Genomic DNA, 16,660 nt, shown 5'->3' with positions numbered 1-16,660 from the left:
ATCCCCTGGCACCCAAGACAATAAAGTGTGCGTGATGGTGTGCAGATCTGTGAGAGAAAACACACACTGGACAGTTAGTACGCTGTTTTCTTGGGTGGCAATCTAGGAATTGACTGGGTAACTGTCCAGATGAGTCACTGGACAATATAATGGGCCTGAAATGATGAGTTCTGGGGCTAGGGAAAGAGTCTTTGAATGGCCATTTGTATACCAAGCCTAATACAAATTGCATTAAATCAGATCTCAGTGGAGACATATTTATAAGAAGAACCTAGGTTAGTATAATCCAGGCACATTGCTTTTTGTTGTCTTTTTTTTTTTTGGTAGCAGGGATGTGCAAGGCAAGCATGGTGCCACTGAGCTAAATTCCTGACCCCACTTTTTGTTGTCTTAACCAAACTTTTGATAAAACCTAGAGAACCACAGACGTACGGTACATACCTCTTCAACCAGAGGCTTCTAAACCAGGCTGAAGTTTCTAAAACTGCTTTTTCCAAGTCCTTCTCATGTGACTGTTTTGTGCAATGGCCTGGGAACCAGGCCCTCCACCTTCTCCAAAACCCTGCCTATCTCAAATGCCTTAGGCAGGAGTCCGCACAGCACTACCTGTGGCCCTGCCTGTTAGTAACCACATAAGCAGGAGGCCAGGGCTCATTTCCCATCATGGAATACAAGGAGACCCAGTTTGGGTTATGTCTTTGGAAGTTGTTATTTTTTCTGTCTATTTATCTATCTATCTATTTATTTATTTATTTATTTATTTATTTATTTATTTTCCTGATACCAGGAACCAAACTCAGGACCTTGTGCTTTCAAGGCAAGCGCAGTGCCACTGAGCTACATCCCCGGCCCAGCAAGTTGTTATTTTAAAGGCTTGCTCTGGAGAAAACTATTTTTTTTCCCTTAAATTCTTTTATTGGTACATTTTAGGTAAACTGTACATTTACATTTATCATTGGGTGCTTGTACCTGTACATGATGTGTCTTGGTTCTTATTTTTTTCCCCATTACCTGTGTGCCCTTCACCCCCTCCACCCTTCCCTATTTACATAGACTTTGATTCCATTTTTTTCTTTTCTCATGATTTTTCCTTTCCCCTTCCCCTCCCCCCCACCCACCCCTTTGGACCTTTTCTTCCTATTTCAAATTATCAATTATTCATTTTAATCATTTTAATTCTTATTTACACTTTCAGTTTCTCATACTAGAGAAACTATTCGATATTTACACATGTGTGTCGTATTTATTTCATTTATGAGTATGGCCTCATTATGCATCCATTTAGCTATACACGTCTCTAGTTTCTTGTTTTTTATGGCTGAGTAGTACTCCACTTTATTAAAAAAAAAGCCCACATGTTCTTCATCCAGTTTCCAGTTGATGGGCACTTGGGCTGTTTCCAATCTTTAGCTCTTACAAACTGTGCCGCTATGAACATGGGTGCACATATATCACTGTGGTATGATTCTTTTAGTTCTTTGGGGAAGATCCCCAGCAGGGGAATAGCTGGGTCAAATGGGACCTCTAGCCCTAGTTCTTTGAGGTTTCTCCATACTGACTTCCACAGTGGTTGCACCAGTCTGCACTCCCACCAGCTATGGAGAAGTGTTCCTTTCTCCCCACACCCCACCAGCATTTGTTGTTGGTTGATTTCTTGATAGCAGCCATTCTTTGTGGGGTGAGGTGGAATCTCAGTGTTGTTTTCATCTGCATTTCTCAAATGACCACTGATGTTGGACGTTTTTTCGTATATTTATTTGCTGCTTTTACTTCTTTGTCTGAGAAATGTCTGTTCATTTCAGATGCCCGTTTTTGAATTGGGTCTTTGAATTTGGGAGGTCTGATTTTTTTCAGTTCTTTATATATTCTAGATAGTAATCCTTTGTCTAAGGTACAGCTGCTAAAATTTTTTTCCCACATTGTAGGTTGTCTCTTAGCTCTGTTGGTGATTTCTTTTGCAGTGCAGAAGCTTTTTAATGAGATCCCAGTTGTTGATTCTTTGTGCTAGTTCCCATGCTACTGAGGTTTTATACATAAAGTCTTTTCCTATGCCAATGTCTTCAAGAGTTCTACCTAACTTATCTTCCAGCAAGTTTAGTGTTTCTGTCTTAATATTTAGATCTTTAATCCACTTCGATCTTAGTTTAGTGCATGGTGATAGGTATGTGTCTAGTTTTAATCTTTGGCAGGTAGCAATCCAGTTTTTCCAACACCATTTATTAAATAGGCTATCTTTCCTCCAATGAGGGTGGTTAGATTCTTTGTCAAAGATGAGGTTGCTGAGTATGTCTGGAGTTGTTTCTGCATCTTCTACTCTATTCCACTGATCCTTGGGTCTGTTGCTTTGCCAGTACCATGCTGTTTTTATCACAGTGACTTTGTAGTATAGTTTCAAGTGGGGGATTGTGATACCCCCTGCCATGTCTCTGTTGCCTAGAATTGCTTTTGCTATTCTAGGTCTCTTCTGGTTCCAAATAAATTGATGGATAGTTTTCTCTAGTTCTGTGTAGTATATTGTTGGAATTTCAATTGGCATTGCATTAAATCTATATAGTAGTTTTGGAAATATGGCCATTTTCACTATATTGGTTCTTCCTACCCAGGAACAAGGTATGTCTTTCCATTTTCTTATGTCCTCCTCAATCTCCTTTTTTTAGAGTGCTATAGTTTTCAGTGTAGAGGTCTTTTGTTTCCTTCGTTAGACTGATTCCTAGACATTTCATTATTTTGGATGCTACTGTAAAAGGGATTGTTTCCCTAATTTCTCTCTCAGTGAATCTGCTATTTGTGTACAAGAAGGTTATTGTTTTTTGAGTGTTGACCTTATATCCAGGTACTCTACTGAATCTGTCAATTAAGTCTAGAAGTCTTTTGGTAGAGTTTTTTAGGTCTTCTATGTACAGTATCATATCATCAGCAAATAATGACAGTTTAACTTCTTCCTTTCCTATCTTTATTCCTTTTATTTCTTTCTTTTTTCTAATTGCTGTGGCTAATGTTTCCAGAACTATATTGAACAGGAGTGGTGATAGTGGGCATCCTTGTCTTGTTCCTGATTTTAGCATGAAAGTTTTCAGCTTTTGACCATTTAGTATGATGTTGGCTGTTGGTTTTTCATAGATAGCCTTGACCAGGTTGAAATAAAGACCTTCTATTCCAATTTTCTGTAGGGTTTTTTATCATGAATGGGTGTTGGATTTTGTCAAATGCCTTTTCTGCATCTATTGAGATGATCATATGGTTTTTGTCCTTGACTCTGTTAATTTAGTGTATTACATTTATTGATTTACGAATGTTGAACCATCCTTGCATCACAGGGATAAATCCAACTTGGTCAGGGCTTATGATCTTCTTGATGACCCTCTGTATTCTGTTTGCCAGTATCTTGTTGAGGAGTTTTGCATCTATGTTCATTAGGGAGATTGGCCTGTAGTTCTCTTTTTTGGTTAGGTCTTTCCCTGGTTTTGGAATCAAAGTAACACTTGCTTCCAGGAAAGAATTTGGAAGCCTTGCTTCCCTTTCAATTTCCTTGATGAGTTTAAAGAGTAATGGTGATAGTTCTTCTTTAAATGTCTTGTAGAATTCAGCAGTGAAGCCATCAGGACCTGGGCTTTCCTTTGTTGGTAAATTTTTTATTACATTTTCACTTCTGCAACTCAAGACAGTGGCCTTTATGTCCCCCTGTGCCTTTGTAGTGTGGAACCAGGTAGCTACACAGCCAAGAGGCCAGAGGTAGGGGGCGGGGGCGGGGGCGGGGCTTCTGTTGTTGCAGGTGCCCCCCCCACCCCGTGCAGCTCCACAGGTGGGTGGTGGGCGTACCCAGGGGGTCCTCACTGGCTCCTGATCACAAGTGGGCATTGCCTGCTGCCAGAGCTGGGCTCAGTCAGCCCAGGGTGCTCTGCCCACGTGGCCCTGCCCAGGCGGCTCCCTGGATGGCTGAGAAAACTATTTAGCTTCATTCTTATCAAGATTTCTCAAATTTCCTTCAACACAGAACTTTTTTTTATGTAACTTACTATAATTCCATGGGTGCATTCATGGATATAGCTGAGCCCACATTAAAAGCATTAGGGTGCGCATCAGGAGGGCCTTCAATGGCATGGGCACCCATTCCTGCCCCTGTCACTGGTCTAGTGGAGGGTGGATGGGCATCAGAAAGGATGCTAAGGAAAATGGGTTCTCCTGTTGGGGCTTATGGGGTGAGGGGATACAGACTTCTGTTGCTGGGTGTGAGGAGGTGATACATCAGACTGATAGATGAGGAAAGAACATCAGCACCCTGGGGTTTGTGGGACAGGTCTAACTTCTACCAGTCACATATGGAAAGATAGAAGGACAGAGAGAAAAACTTCTAATGTTCTTATCACAGCACCCTCACCCTCATATACTTGCCAGTTTTCTATGGCTGCATTGGCCTACACAAACCCTTTTCTCTGGTAGCTTTCATATTCCCGAGGTCTCTGTGGCCTCTCCCATGCTTTCTTCCTGGTGCTGATGTCAACACAGACTTGGATGTAGGAGGACTCAGCAGGACCACACCAAGCTACACAGAAAATGAAGCCTAAGGAACTATCAGGGCTCTACTGTGGAGTGTGGTGGCCATGTAGGAGTGGCAAGGAGGGCAGAACATGGAGATACTGTCCTTGTGGGATTTTGAAGTGTGAAGCCTTGATCTAGAGCTCTGTTCTAGGCCTTTCCCAGATATGAAGAGTACATGAGCCGCTTGGTACTGGCCATTGACCCTCTGCTGGATGTAGCCCCTGTGGACATGGCGGCCTTCCAGCATGACTCTCTGTTGCAGAGGCTGAAGGCCCTGTCCACCCTCAAGCCCCTGCTGAAGGCAGGTGAGTCCATCAGAGCATGAGGAGAGGCTTTCATGGGTGGGGTGGGAGAACCCGTTTTCTTGATTCCTGGATTTTAACTTGAACCTCCAAGACAGCTGCCACTCATAACCAGTTAGTAGACTATGTCCACTGAGTCCACCTGGAACCAGCACTGAGGTCTCAGGCTGGTGTGGCTGAAATCAAGCCTGAACAAAGGCTGTGTCCATATCAAAGAAATGGACTCCTCCCAGGGAGTGCACCATACAGAGTTCAAAGTAAGGGAATAAGGTAAAAGTTAAAAATTTTCCAAAAATAATACTAACAGTTAAATGTAATCAAGTGCCTATGAACTTGCAAATGCTTTACATGTGTCATTTAATCCTCACAATAGTCCTTGTGAAGTATGACTCCCATTTTACAGATAAAGAAACAAGTTCAAAGACATTAAAAGGAGGTCCTAGGCATGCATCTGGAAAGATGGGGTTGTGGCTTGCATCCACCAATGCTCCCCTAGCTCCCATACCCCAGTTCTCTTGTCCTGTAGGCCCAGATCAAAGTGTTTCCTCACAGCCTGTCTTCATTCCTGTTTTGTGGGTTTTGTTTTCTAGGCTGCATCCTGGGGGCCCAGCTTCCCCAGTACTACCAGGTCTTCACAGCTCCCATTACTAAGGTCAGTGCTTCCCAGCCTCAGGCCTGAGCTGTGACCGGGCACCTATCCTGCTAGCCAGGTCCCTAAGCCCTTCTCTTTGTGACTTTGCTGTCCAGGTGCTGGATCAGTGGTTTGAGTCTGAGCCTCTAAAGGCCACTCTAGCAACAGATGCTGTGATTGGAGCCATGACAAGTCCCCACACTCCGGGGAGTGGGTGAGTGAGGGCACTGAGGGCCAGCAGGAGTGGAGCACATTCCCCAGAGAGAACAAGGGCAGGAGCAGCAGCAGCGACTGTCATTGAGCTCACTCAGTGAGCCAGGCACTGCACTTGAATACATTTGCAGGGAGAATGAGAAGAAAAAGGACCTGAGCTCATTTAAAGGCTCATGAAAAGGGCTGGCTGGGGGCAAGAAGAGGCTGAAGATACTAGACAAAAAGCAATATTTGGACCTAAAACGGGTGGAATCCCATTTCCAGCACCTGGTTTTGTGCTTTATCCTTAGGTATGTTCTGCTGCATCATGTGATGGGAGGCCTGGAGGGAATAAGGGGTGCCTGGGGCTATGTCCAGGGTGGCATGGGTGCCCTCTCTGATGCCATTGCAAGCTCAGCCACTGTGCATGGTGCAAGTATTTTCACTGAAAAGGTGAGTGCCTGCCCCTCCCCCAATTATAGGCAAGGCTACAGAACAGTGGACTTTGGGAGGTCCCTTGTTTTCCTGATGTAAATGGTAGGGCTTAAAATCCAGGCATTAGTAGGGTCATGTACCCTGTAGTGGCTGAGCAGTGGTCAAAGAAATCAGTTTTTCAGACCATCTCCTCTGAAGTCACCAGTCACTAAGCCACGTTTGGGCTAAGGCTTCCCCTCCAGAAGCTACCAAGCTGGGAGGACTAGATTGGGAGGAGGAACCCTGAGTGCCCAGGAGCAGCACAAACAGTGGAAATCCAACCAGATTTAATCTGAGTTTCCTTCCTGGGGCTTCTGGGGCCTCTTGCTGGTGGGCTCCAGACAGTGGCTAAGGTACAAGTCAACAGTGAAGGCCGAGTTCAAGGAGTTGTACTACAGGATGGCCTGGAGGTCAGGAGCAAAGTGGTGCTGTCCAGTGCATCGCCTCAGGTCACCTTCCTGAAGTTGACGCCACAGGTGAGGCGAGAGTGGAGGTAAGATGTCTGCCAGAGGGGCTGGAACACAGGGCCACCAAGGGGACCGGGACTGTGCAAGTATGGGAGATAAGAGTGCTAAGTCTCCTTCTTTGGGAAAGTGGGCAAGTAATGGGCAGGTAAGAAAAAGGTGAAGCTGCATAGGTAAGGAGGAAGGTCAAGAGCGGTAATGTGACCCAGGCCATGCAGCTGGCAGTTACTTGCTGAGCCAGCCCTAGAACCCATATCTGACCTTCTATCTACAGTTATTTCTACAACTTTCCTGCTATCTTGATTTCTATTCTCTCATCAACTTTAATTCCACTGTCTGTGTCAAAGGTCTGTCATCATATTGATGTTGCAAAACAGCCAAACAAAGTTGCGGGGGCAGATAGTAGAAAGAAATAGTAGCTTGCAGACACGGAGAATTCGGTGGATCTTGGCTGAATTGCAGTGATCAAGTCTTGCTCATGTACCTGCGGTCTGCCGACCAGCTCTGCTGTACTTATTCACGTGACTGGGAATCAGCTGGCTGTGGCTAGTTCAGAACAGTTTCTGGTAGAATGACCAAGGTGATTTGACTCTTCCCCACGTGTCTCTGAGCCTTCTAGCACAGTAGTCCAGGCATGTTCTCAGGGCCTGGCAGAGGGCAAAAGCCAACAAGTTCAGTCACGAAAAAATCATATTGTTTGCTCTATTTGCATCTTACTTTCTAACATTGGCCAAAGCGAGTTTCACAGCCAAGCCCATAGAGTGGAAGGATACTCCAAAGTTATATGGACAAAGGGCATTCACATAGAGAGGGCTGAGAATTTGGGGCAATTATTGCAATTGACCACACTTTCTCTGTCCCTAGAAGATCAGATAATGTATATGTGAGCACAGAATCACCAGTCATTCTGAGGACTGTTAGACACAACACCACTCTTTTACCACTAAAAAAATTTAATAAACATCAGTTCAATGAGTCTTGTGAAGTTAAACCAATTCTGAAATACCAAGACCTCCAGAGCTTATAGACTAGAAGAGAAAAGTGGCAGGGTGGGAGTTGCTGACAGTGCTCAGAGGATGAAGGGGTAAGGCTGAGTGGGACGGCCTGGGATGGCTTCTCGGAGGAGGAGGTGGCTTGGCTAAGCTCTGGTGAATGAAGAGGATTTCCAGAGACAGTTTGAGGGACTCGCCTGGGCAAAGGAAGGAGGTAGCTTCCCTTGGGGCCTTGGCTATAGCCTTTCACAGAGTCTTCTCCCTGTAGGAGTGGCTTCCGGAGGCATTCATAGAGAGAATCTCCCAGCTGAACACCCAGTCTCCTGTTACCAAGATCAATGGTAAGAACACCCGATGGCAGAACTGAGTCTTCTGGCACTCTCTGAGTGGGAAATGCTCATGTCTGAGAAAGCCCACCCACACTGTCTCCATCCCCTGACCTCCAGCCTACCCCCAGTTTGAAGGGGAACCACTTCTTTACACTCTCAGGCTTCCAGTCCACCTGTGGGTGAGCCGGGTGATGATTACAGAGTGAGGGCCCTGCACAGCCAGGGATCTGACCCTCTTCTTTGGTTCTTCAGTGGCTGTGGATAGGCTGCCCAACTTTCTGGCAGCCCCTAATGCTCCCAGAGGCCAGCCGCTTCCCCATCACCAGTGCTCTATCCACTTGAACTGTGAAAACACCCTTCTCCTCCATCAGGCCTTTGAAGATGCCAAGGGCGGCCTGCCTTCCCACAGGTAGGTTGGCTCGAGTTTGGCGTCCCCTGGATGTTCTGGCAGGGGCCAGGGGTGACAAGTGGCTGTCCAGACACAGCAGAAACTGGTCTTTCAGCCTGGCATTGAACCTTTGTGGTGACCTAGGACCTGCCTCATTCCATATCTAAGATCTAAAAACAGGAAGTGCATCCCAGTTGAGAAATCTGTGGACAAGACAGGTGGGTGTGAAGAGCAGAACATGTCAAGGATTGTTACAAGTTAGCAGAAGAACAACAAGTTAGCAGGACAGTGCTGGTGTTGGGAAGAAGAGAAGGTGCTTTCTGGAAGAGAAATGAGGTTCTCTGATTCAGAAACCTATGGGGCACACACTGAGCCCCTAGTTGGCACCTTCCCTTATGCCAGATAAGCTGCCTTCATGCAAAGCTTCTAAAAGCATTCTTATGTCTTGCTCCAGCTGTATCTCTATCTTCTAGGCAGACAAGGACACTATGAGCCCCACAACTTTCCATCCTGTCCGTCAGCCAACAGATAGAAAACCTCCTCATACAAGGCTCTGTACTGGGTGTAAGTCAGAGGCCCTCGGGGCCAGGCAGAGGCACAAAGGAGGAAAAAAAAAGCTTGTGATCTGTCAGACACAAACATTTGTATCTTACGGTAAAGACGATGTGGACCTAGAGAGAAAAGTGCAGGGCAAAGTGTTTTATCCATATGTAAATGTTTGGGGGCCCCTGCTCTGTGCCAAGCAAAGACAGCAGGCCTGTGCCTCAGTTGCTGACCTTCCACTGAGAGAAGGTAGGATGATCCACAGAATGTATCAGTGATAAGCACCATGAAGAAAATCAGGGAAGAAGGAGAGGGTTTACTGGTTAGGAGGCCAGGAGAGGCCTCTCTGGTAATGGGACATTTGAGCAGAGAACTGAAGGAAGGGAGAATACAGGTCTTGATGGTGTTGGAGGAAGAACATCCAGACAGAAGGAAGATCGGGTGCAAAAGCCCTGGGGTGGGATTGTGTGGTGACGTTGAAGGCAGAGGGATGAGGAGAGAGTGGCTGGAGAGAAAGTACCTGAGAGTTGAGGGCCTGCAAACCAGGACAGCCAGATCCTATCAGGTCTGGTGGACTCCTCTTGACTTTTACTCCAGGAAAGTTTCCACAGATCTTGACTTATCCTTTAGAAAGACCACCCTGGCTGCTGTATAAACAAAAAGGAAGGGCATTTGTTGCAATTGGTTACTAAAGCAAAATCCAAGGGAGAAAGAGGACAGTGGCTTGGACCGGAGAGTGGGTGGGCAGTGGAAGCAAGGAGAAGTAGCCAGGTCTGGGTGTAGTTTGAAGGTAAAGCCAATGAGATGATGAGATTTGCTGTTGGAGAGGAACTAGACGGTGAATGGAAAATAACCACTGTGGCCTGACAGTGACAAGTGGCCCAGCACCAGTGTTGCCCCAGGGATGTTACTGTGTCAAGTCTCCTCTCAGTGGCTCCCCAGCCCTCCCCTTGGGCCAGCCCTTCTCCCTCCTGCTTCCCTACAGGCCTATGATTGAGCTCTGCATCCCTTCCTCGCTGGACCCCACACTGGCTCCTCCCGGGTGCCACGTCATCTCCCTCTTCACCCAGTACACGCCCTACACTCTGGCGGGAGGCAAGATCTGGGATGAGCAGGAGAGAAATGCTTACACAGACAAAGGTAAAGGGGGCCACACAGCTGCCATGTGACCTACGGGGAAGTTCCCCTCCTGACTGCCTCGTTTAGGATGAATAAATACCCACATGTGCTGTCCTGAGGGGAGAAGAGTGCTGGAGGGAACTTCCTATCAAAGGATGAACTTCTGGTGGGGCCAGGCACTGGACTAAGCCAAAAGAACAAGTTGTTCTTAAGTTGCTCACAGTTTGGTTGGGGAGACCAACCAACTAGTTATTGCAGTACTAGTTATTTTACTGAACCAAAGGAGGAAGTCAATGAGAAGGAAGGCTTTCAAAGGAAGGGACATTTGATCTGGGTTTTAAAGAATGAATAGGAGTTGGCCAGAGAGTGAAGGGCATTTCAAGCAAAAAGAAGCAGCTTAAGCAAAGCAAAGCAATGAGATGAAAAATATTTTGCATCTTCCAGAAGAGGCAAACAGCTTTGTGTTTAGGCTTCTGGTAAGGAGATAGGAAAAGATGGGGCGTGTGCTAGTCTAAGACCCTTTGTCTTTGTGCACTATTTTTGTTTGTTTTTTACTTATTGAGGTATAATGTACCTTTTAAAAACGCTTTCAAGCAAGTAGTTTAATGAATTTTAGTAAATTCACCTAGTTGTACAAGCATAACACCTACTCCTCTTTTTCCCAATACCATCTGGTCCCCTGCCGTTGGGCACACAGTATTCGAATGCATCGAGGCCTATGCCCCTGGCTTCAAGGGCTCTGTGGTGGGCAGAGACATCCTCACCCCACCAGATTTGGAGAGAGTCTTTGGGCTCCCTGGAGGGGTGAGTATGAGCCTGAGCTCTTCTGTCGCTCTTCCCCGCACCCCACTTCCTGGCTCTGCCCTCTCAGCTCTACCTGGCCCTCAGTGGGAAGGGAGAATGGTGGCAGAGACCATGGTGGAGAGGGGACAGAGTGGTGATCAGAGATGAGGAACAGGAGGCTTGGGGACATAGGGATACAGGCACCACAGGAGATGGTCCCCGGGACTGTGGCCCCTCTGCCTCAGCACCCACAGCAGCCTCTCCCATGTGACTTTCATCAGAAGGTGCCCTTCTTGAGAAGGCCCTTGCACTGCTCTTCCATCCTAAGATTGAGTCTGTGGATGCTCCTATAACTAGAAGTGATTCATATGGAGCCAAAAGAGACCCAGAAGAGCAAAAGCAATTTTGGTTTTTCAAACCAAATAAAGGATACAGAAACTTCCCCAGACACAATCGTATATTTGATCTTTGACAATAGGGCCAAAAGCACGTGTTGGAAGAAGGGTAGCCTATGCGACAAGTGATGCTGGAACAGCTGATTATCTGTGTGCAGAAGATCGAAACTGGACCCTTCTCTCTCCCCGTATACAAAAGTGGCGTCAAAATGGATCAAATATCTAGACATTAAAAAGACACATTAAACCTACTAGAAAATAAAATAGGTAAAACACTTAAAGACATATTTGTAGGGAAGGATTTTCTAAACAGAACTTCAGTTGCACAAGAAATAACAGTGAGAATCAGCAAATGGGTTTATATCAGACTAAAAAGCTTCTGTACAGCAAGGGAGTCAATCTTTAGAGTGAAAAGACAACCTACAGAGTGTGCAAAAATTTTTCCCAGCTACTCCTCAGACAGAGTACTAATATCTAGAATATACAAAGAACACAAAAACTTAAACCACTTCAAGATTCAGTCAAGAAATGGGCAAGAGAAATGAACAGACACTTCACAGTGGAAGAAATGCAAATGGTCAACAAATGTATAAGAAAAACTCAACATCTCTGGCTATTAGAGAAATGCAAATTAATACAATGCTAAAATTTCATCTTACTCCAGAAAGAACAGTAATCATTAAGAAATTAAACAATAACAAATGCTGGCAAGGTAAGAAACGAACCTTCTTTCATTGTTGGTAGGAATGTAAAGTACTATAACCATTATGGAAATTAGTATAGAGATTTCTCAAAGAAAAAAATTAGAAATTCCATGTGACCCAGTGACCCCCATGTTAGGTATCTTCCCCAAAGAGCTTAAGATATGCTACAGCAATAGATGCATACCAGTGTTTATAGCAAGACAACTCACAAGAGCTAAATCCTGGAAGCAACCTGTATACCTATCAACAGATGATTGGATAAAGAAAATGTGGTATCTCTATATAATGGAATACTACTCTACTATAAAGAATGAAAGATTTGGACATTTGTAGGAAAATGGATGCATTTGAAAAATACATTGTTAAGTGACATGAACCAGACACACAAACTTTTTTTTTGTTTTAAATTCTTTTATTGGTACATTGTAGGTATACAACACAATTACATTTCTCATTGGGAATTGTACCTTTACATAATGCATCTTGGTTCTTATTTTTTCCCCATTCCTAGCCCTCCCTTCACGCCCTCCACCCATCCCTATTTACAAAGACTTTATTTCCATTTTTTCCAGTTCTCATCATTTTTTCCTTTCCCTTCTTTCCTTTCCCCTGTGCCTCCCACTACCCCTACCCCTTTGGACCTTTACTTCCTATTTTACATTATCGATTATTCATTCTAATAATTGGAACATTTTAGGTATACAATATAATGACATTCATCATTGGAAATTTGCACCTTTACATAGTCTCTCTTGGTTCTTGTTTTTCACCCTTGCTCAGCCCTCCCTTCAACCCCTCCAGCCCTCCCTATTTACAAAAATTTTGTTCCTATTTTTCCATTTTCTCATATTAATCCCATTCCCTTCTATCCTTTTCCTTAGCCCTCCCACTTCCTTCCCCTTTGCCCCTTTTCTTCCTATTTCACATGACCTATTATACATTTAGTCCTTATTTACACTTTCAGTTTCTCACACCAGAGAAACTTCGGTATTTACACATGTGTGTCCTATTTATTTCACTTAAGAGTATTGCCTCAATGTACATCCACTTAGCTATAAATGTCTCTAATTTCTCATTTTTTATGGCTGAGTAGTACTCCATTTTATAAAAAACCCACATTTTCTTTATCCAGTCTCCAGTTGATGGGCATTTGGGCTGTTTCCAAGTTTTAGCTATTACAAACTGTGCTGCTATGAACATGGGTGCACATATATCACTGTGGTATGATTCTTTTAATTCTTTTGGGAAGATCCCCAGCAGTGGAATAGTGGGGTCAAATGGGATTTCCAGTCCTAGTTCTTTGAGGTATCTTCATACTGATTTCCACAGTGCTTGCACCAGTCTACCCTCCCACCAGCAGTGGAGCAGGGTTCCTCTTTCCCCACAGCCCCACCAGCATTTGTTATTGGTTGATTTCATGATAGCAGCCATTCTTTCTGGAGTGAAGTGGAATCTCAGCGTTGTTTTCATTTGCATCTCTCAAATGACCAGTGATGTTGAACATTTTTTCATGTTTTTATTTGCTGTTTCTACTTCTTTGTCTGAGAAATGTCTGTTCATTTCAGATGCCCATTTTTGGATTGGGTCTTTAAATTTGGGAGGTCTGATCTTTTGAAGTTCTTTATAGATTCGAGATAGTAGACCTTTGTCTGAGGAAGAGCAGGTGAAGATTTTTTCCCACATTGTGGGTTGTCTCTTCACACTGCTGGTGGTTTCTCTTGCTGTGCAGAGGCCTTTTAATAAGAAGAGATCCCACTTGTTGATTATTTGTGCTAGTTCACAGGCAACTGAGGTTTTGTTCATAAAATCTTTTCCTACACCAATCAGACACACAAACTTAAATGCCATATGGTGTTTCTCATTTAAGTGAAGCAAAGTACAAAGTGAAGAATAAAGGATGACTAGAAGGGGACAAGGAGATGGATCTCTTGCAATAGGGAAGTGGTTTAGAAAGAGAAGGGGAAATAAGTAGAATAAAGATATGCCATGCACAGGAACCTAATAATCTCAATATGAATATATGCCATAACATGAGCTAAGATTAAAACTATCAGCAAGAATGAAAAATGGGATGGGGAATTGGGGGAAAAGGGTGGGAGGGAGAGGACAGGGGGAAAGGATTGAAGAAAAAAAGAAGAAGCTGTGGTATGTACATGTAATCATTCCCCAAGACGATTGTGAACTGCAAACCTGTACTAATTAAAAATTTAAATTTAAAAAACCCAGCCAACATGGTAAAGACTGCCTCACTCCTATGTTAACAAACACAGCCCTGTCTCCACAGAACATATTCCACTGTGCAATGTCCCTGGACCAGCTCTATTTCGCCCGCCCGGTGCCACTGCACTCTGGGTACCGCTCCCCTCTCTGGGGCCTGTATCTCTGTGGCAGCGGGGCCCATCCTGGTAAGTGGCCCACAGCTGCACTTCGCTGTGTGGACTGTGAGGACTGTTGGGAGGGCAGAGGCTTGTGGACAGAAGAGGAGGGTGTGCAGTGAGGGAGGAAGAAGCATGGAGCCCCTGCCCCAACAAGCCAGCTGTTGTCCAGAGCCCTGGTACAGCGTAAGTGCTCCATAGTGACTAGCCAGTCAGCCACAGCCCTCACTTGATCGCACCCTGCCCTCAGGTTTGGAGGTTTGTCTCCAGGGAAGCATCTCCCAATTCCAGTTTGGGTTTGTGGGAGATCCACACCCCTAAATCCCTCACCCATATTTGAGACCAGAAAAATCAGTAAAGTTAGGTTTTTCAATTTTAAAGTTCTTTCCTATGCAGAAGCCAAGTCTCCCTAGTCCGCTAGAGGCTGCTGCTGTTTCCTGGTACTTTATCTGAGCTGTGTGGGTCTCAGCCTCCTAGGGTAGATTGTGCTTCCCCATCTTTCCCAGCCCTCATTCTTGTATTTTCATTTTACCACTGTCTCCCTGTATAACACATGGCTTCAGTCATGGCACAGTCCCTCCCCACTGTGGTGCAGGACTTTGGAGGGAGCCCAGAGTCTCTGGGTAGTGGTCGCAGTTGTTGCTGGCTCTGTATGAGCCATGACTCTGTCACCTCCCCAGTGGGTTTCTGAGCAAAGATATGGTTGCAGGAGGAGGGGTCATGGGAGCCGCTGGACGAAATGCAGCCCACGTGGTCATTAGAGACCTCAAGAGCATGTGACACTGACTCAACCCCAGCCCAGGAGGAAGAACTCACTGCTGCCAACAGTTGGCTTAGCTGTCTAGGAAGCTCTGCTCCAAAGGGCACTGCTCCTAGCACCCAAGTCCACAAAGGCCAGCTGGTATTTTAGAAGAATGTGCAAGTTACACTGAGCACAGTCACCTGTACCCTGTGCCTCTGTGAACAAAGTGGCTGTATTATTAAAAACTGTATTTTAGAGATATAGTTTACTCTGTGTGTGTGTGTGTGTGTGTGTGTGTGTGTGTGTGTGTGTTTCTTATGTATTTGTAGGACTACATCATAGTAGGTAGGATGAGCTTGTTTAGGATACTCAGTGTTCTCACATAGGCTTGAAATTTGGCCAGAGGGAGAGTCTGATCCACAGTGGTTGGGCCCCATTCCTAGATGATTGGAGGATATATTAGCTGAGGCCCAATCAATGCTGCCACATTCCTGTCACCATAAAAATGGACCCACATCCCCAGTAACTCACAAAGTCACCAATGGGGGATGACCTGAAAAATATAGGGCATCTCAAGTCATCAAACCTCCGGTCTTTCAAACAGCAACCAAGGGTAGCCACCAAGTGGATTCAGCTAAGGCTGCACGGGAGCCTAGCACTGAAAACTCCAGAGCATTCAGCCTCCTGCTTCCTATAAGGTAAATGTGCTGCATTACTGAACCCTTTAAACCTATGGCATTCCAAAGTGAATCAGGTTGTCGTTCTTGGTCAGAAAGGTACATACAGAAATCCCACTTGGTAATGAAACACTCCTAGCTTTTCCAACTTTAGCAGCCAAGGCTTCCCTCTAAAGCATTCCCATTTGTAGCTGAGGTGGAAGCTTTCCAGGGAAGCTTTTTTTTTCCCCAGGCAAAGTCATACAAGTAGAGAGACATCTACCTCCTTACTTAATGTTGGGTTTCTCCTGGGTTGAGTGGTTTTAAAAATCAAAACAATAGCTCATATTTTAGTCCAGCAACTGGAAGCATTCAGTACACAGTGGAGGTGATGCTACTAATATCATTGTGATGGGTGTTTTATCATTTCTGCATTCTGCAGAAGGCAGTCTTTCCTACCCAGAGTTGAAACTAGCCCACCAGAAGCACTGTGATCAGGACAGTGTACAGTGGTCTTTGGGCCCACCTAGCTTTTTCCAAGCAAGGGCCCTCCCCACCATTTGGCTGGATTGCAGCTGATCTCTTCAGCTTGTGGAGAATTTGGATTTGGTCAGGGCTGCTTATTTGCTGAGATTTACTTTTCTCAAAAGACTTCCCAGGACCAAAGTGAAAAAAAAAAAAGCTTGGAAACAGAGAAAGGACGAAAGAAAGGGAGGGAGGAAGAAAGAGGTAAAAGGAGGGAAGAAGGAAAAGAAAGAGAAAAGAAAGGAAGGGGAAGGGAGAGGGTCCTGAGGTCCAAAGCTGACCAAATCTTTAGTAAGACGTGGCTTAACATTATGGCAAGCCGGTTGCCTTGTTCACATTTCCCTTGGCCTCACAGCAACCAATCCCTAACATAGGAGAGAGCAGAAGTAACAAATAACAAATTTTTGGGAAATCCCCCAAAAAGCTGGGATGGATCACATTAGACTTGGTCTTTAAAAATATTGTGATTGTGGCAGAGTAGGAGGCTTCCGGGCAAACACTACACCA

The 16,660-nt window shown here is 45.0% G+C and overlaps 1 protein-coding gene across 19 annotated transcripts in view; it reads left to right on the top strand.

Annotated features, from left to right (window-relative positions):
- Nucleotides 1-16,660, top strand: part of Pyroxd2 (pyridine nucleotide-disulphide oxidoreductase domain 2) — a 38,013-nt gene that overhangs the window by 11,327 nt on the left and 10,026 nt on the right. For 13 of the 19 annotated variants that reach the window (XR_015440404.1, XR_002392611.2, XR_002392610.2 and 10 more), the window contains 11 exons: nt 4,691-4,844; nt 5,432-5,493; nt 5,589-5,686; nt 5,976-6,117; nt 6,480-6,614; nt 7,863-7,935; nt 8,176-8,332; nt 9,840-9,994; nt 10,671-10,777; nt 14,140-14,260; nt 15,577-15,670. Coding sequence is in view for 7 of the 19 variants with exons in the window: in XM_087185103.1 (XP_087041229.1) it covers nt 4,691-4,844; nt 5,432-5,493; nt 5,589-5,686; nt 5,976-6,117; nt 6,480-6,614; nt 7,863-7,935; nt 8,176-8,332; nt 9,840-9,994; nt 10,671-10,777; nt 14,140-14,260; nt 15,577-15,670 (1,298 nt within the window). In the remaining 12 variants the exon portion in view is untranslated. Of the gene's footprint in view, nt 1-4,690; nt 4,845-5,431; nt 5,494-5,588; nt 5,687-5,975; nt 6,118-6,479; nt 6,615-7,862; nt 7,936-8,175; nt 8,333-9,839; nt 9,995-10,670; nt 10,778-11,234; nt 11,433-14,139; nt 14,261-14,939; nt 15,232-15,576; nt 15,673-16,660 lie in introns of those variants that run through there. The other 6 variants (XM_004838639.3, XM_087185104.1, XM_013069926.3 and 3 more) reach the window with 4 other exon arrangements.

Source organism: Heterocephalus glaber, unplaced genomic scaffold (assembly GCF_053883595.1).
Source record: "Heterocephalus glaber isolate CG9 unplaced genomic scaffold, H.glaber_assembly_v1.0 deba00001497, whole genome shotgun sequence".
Classification (NCBI taxonomy): Eukaryota; Metazoa; Chordata; class Mammalia; order Rodentia; family Bathyergidae; genus Heterocephalus; species Heterocephalus glaber.
This window is presented reverse-complemented; position numbering and strand designations above follow the sequence as displayed.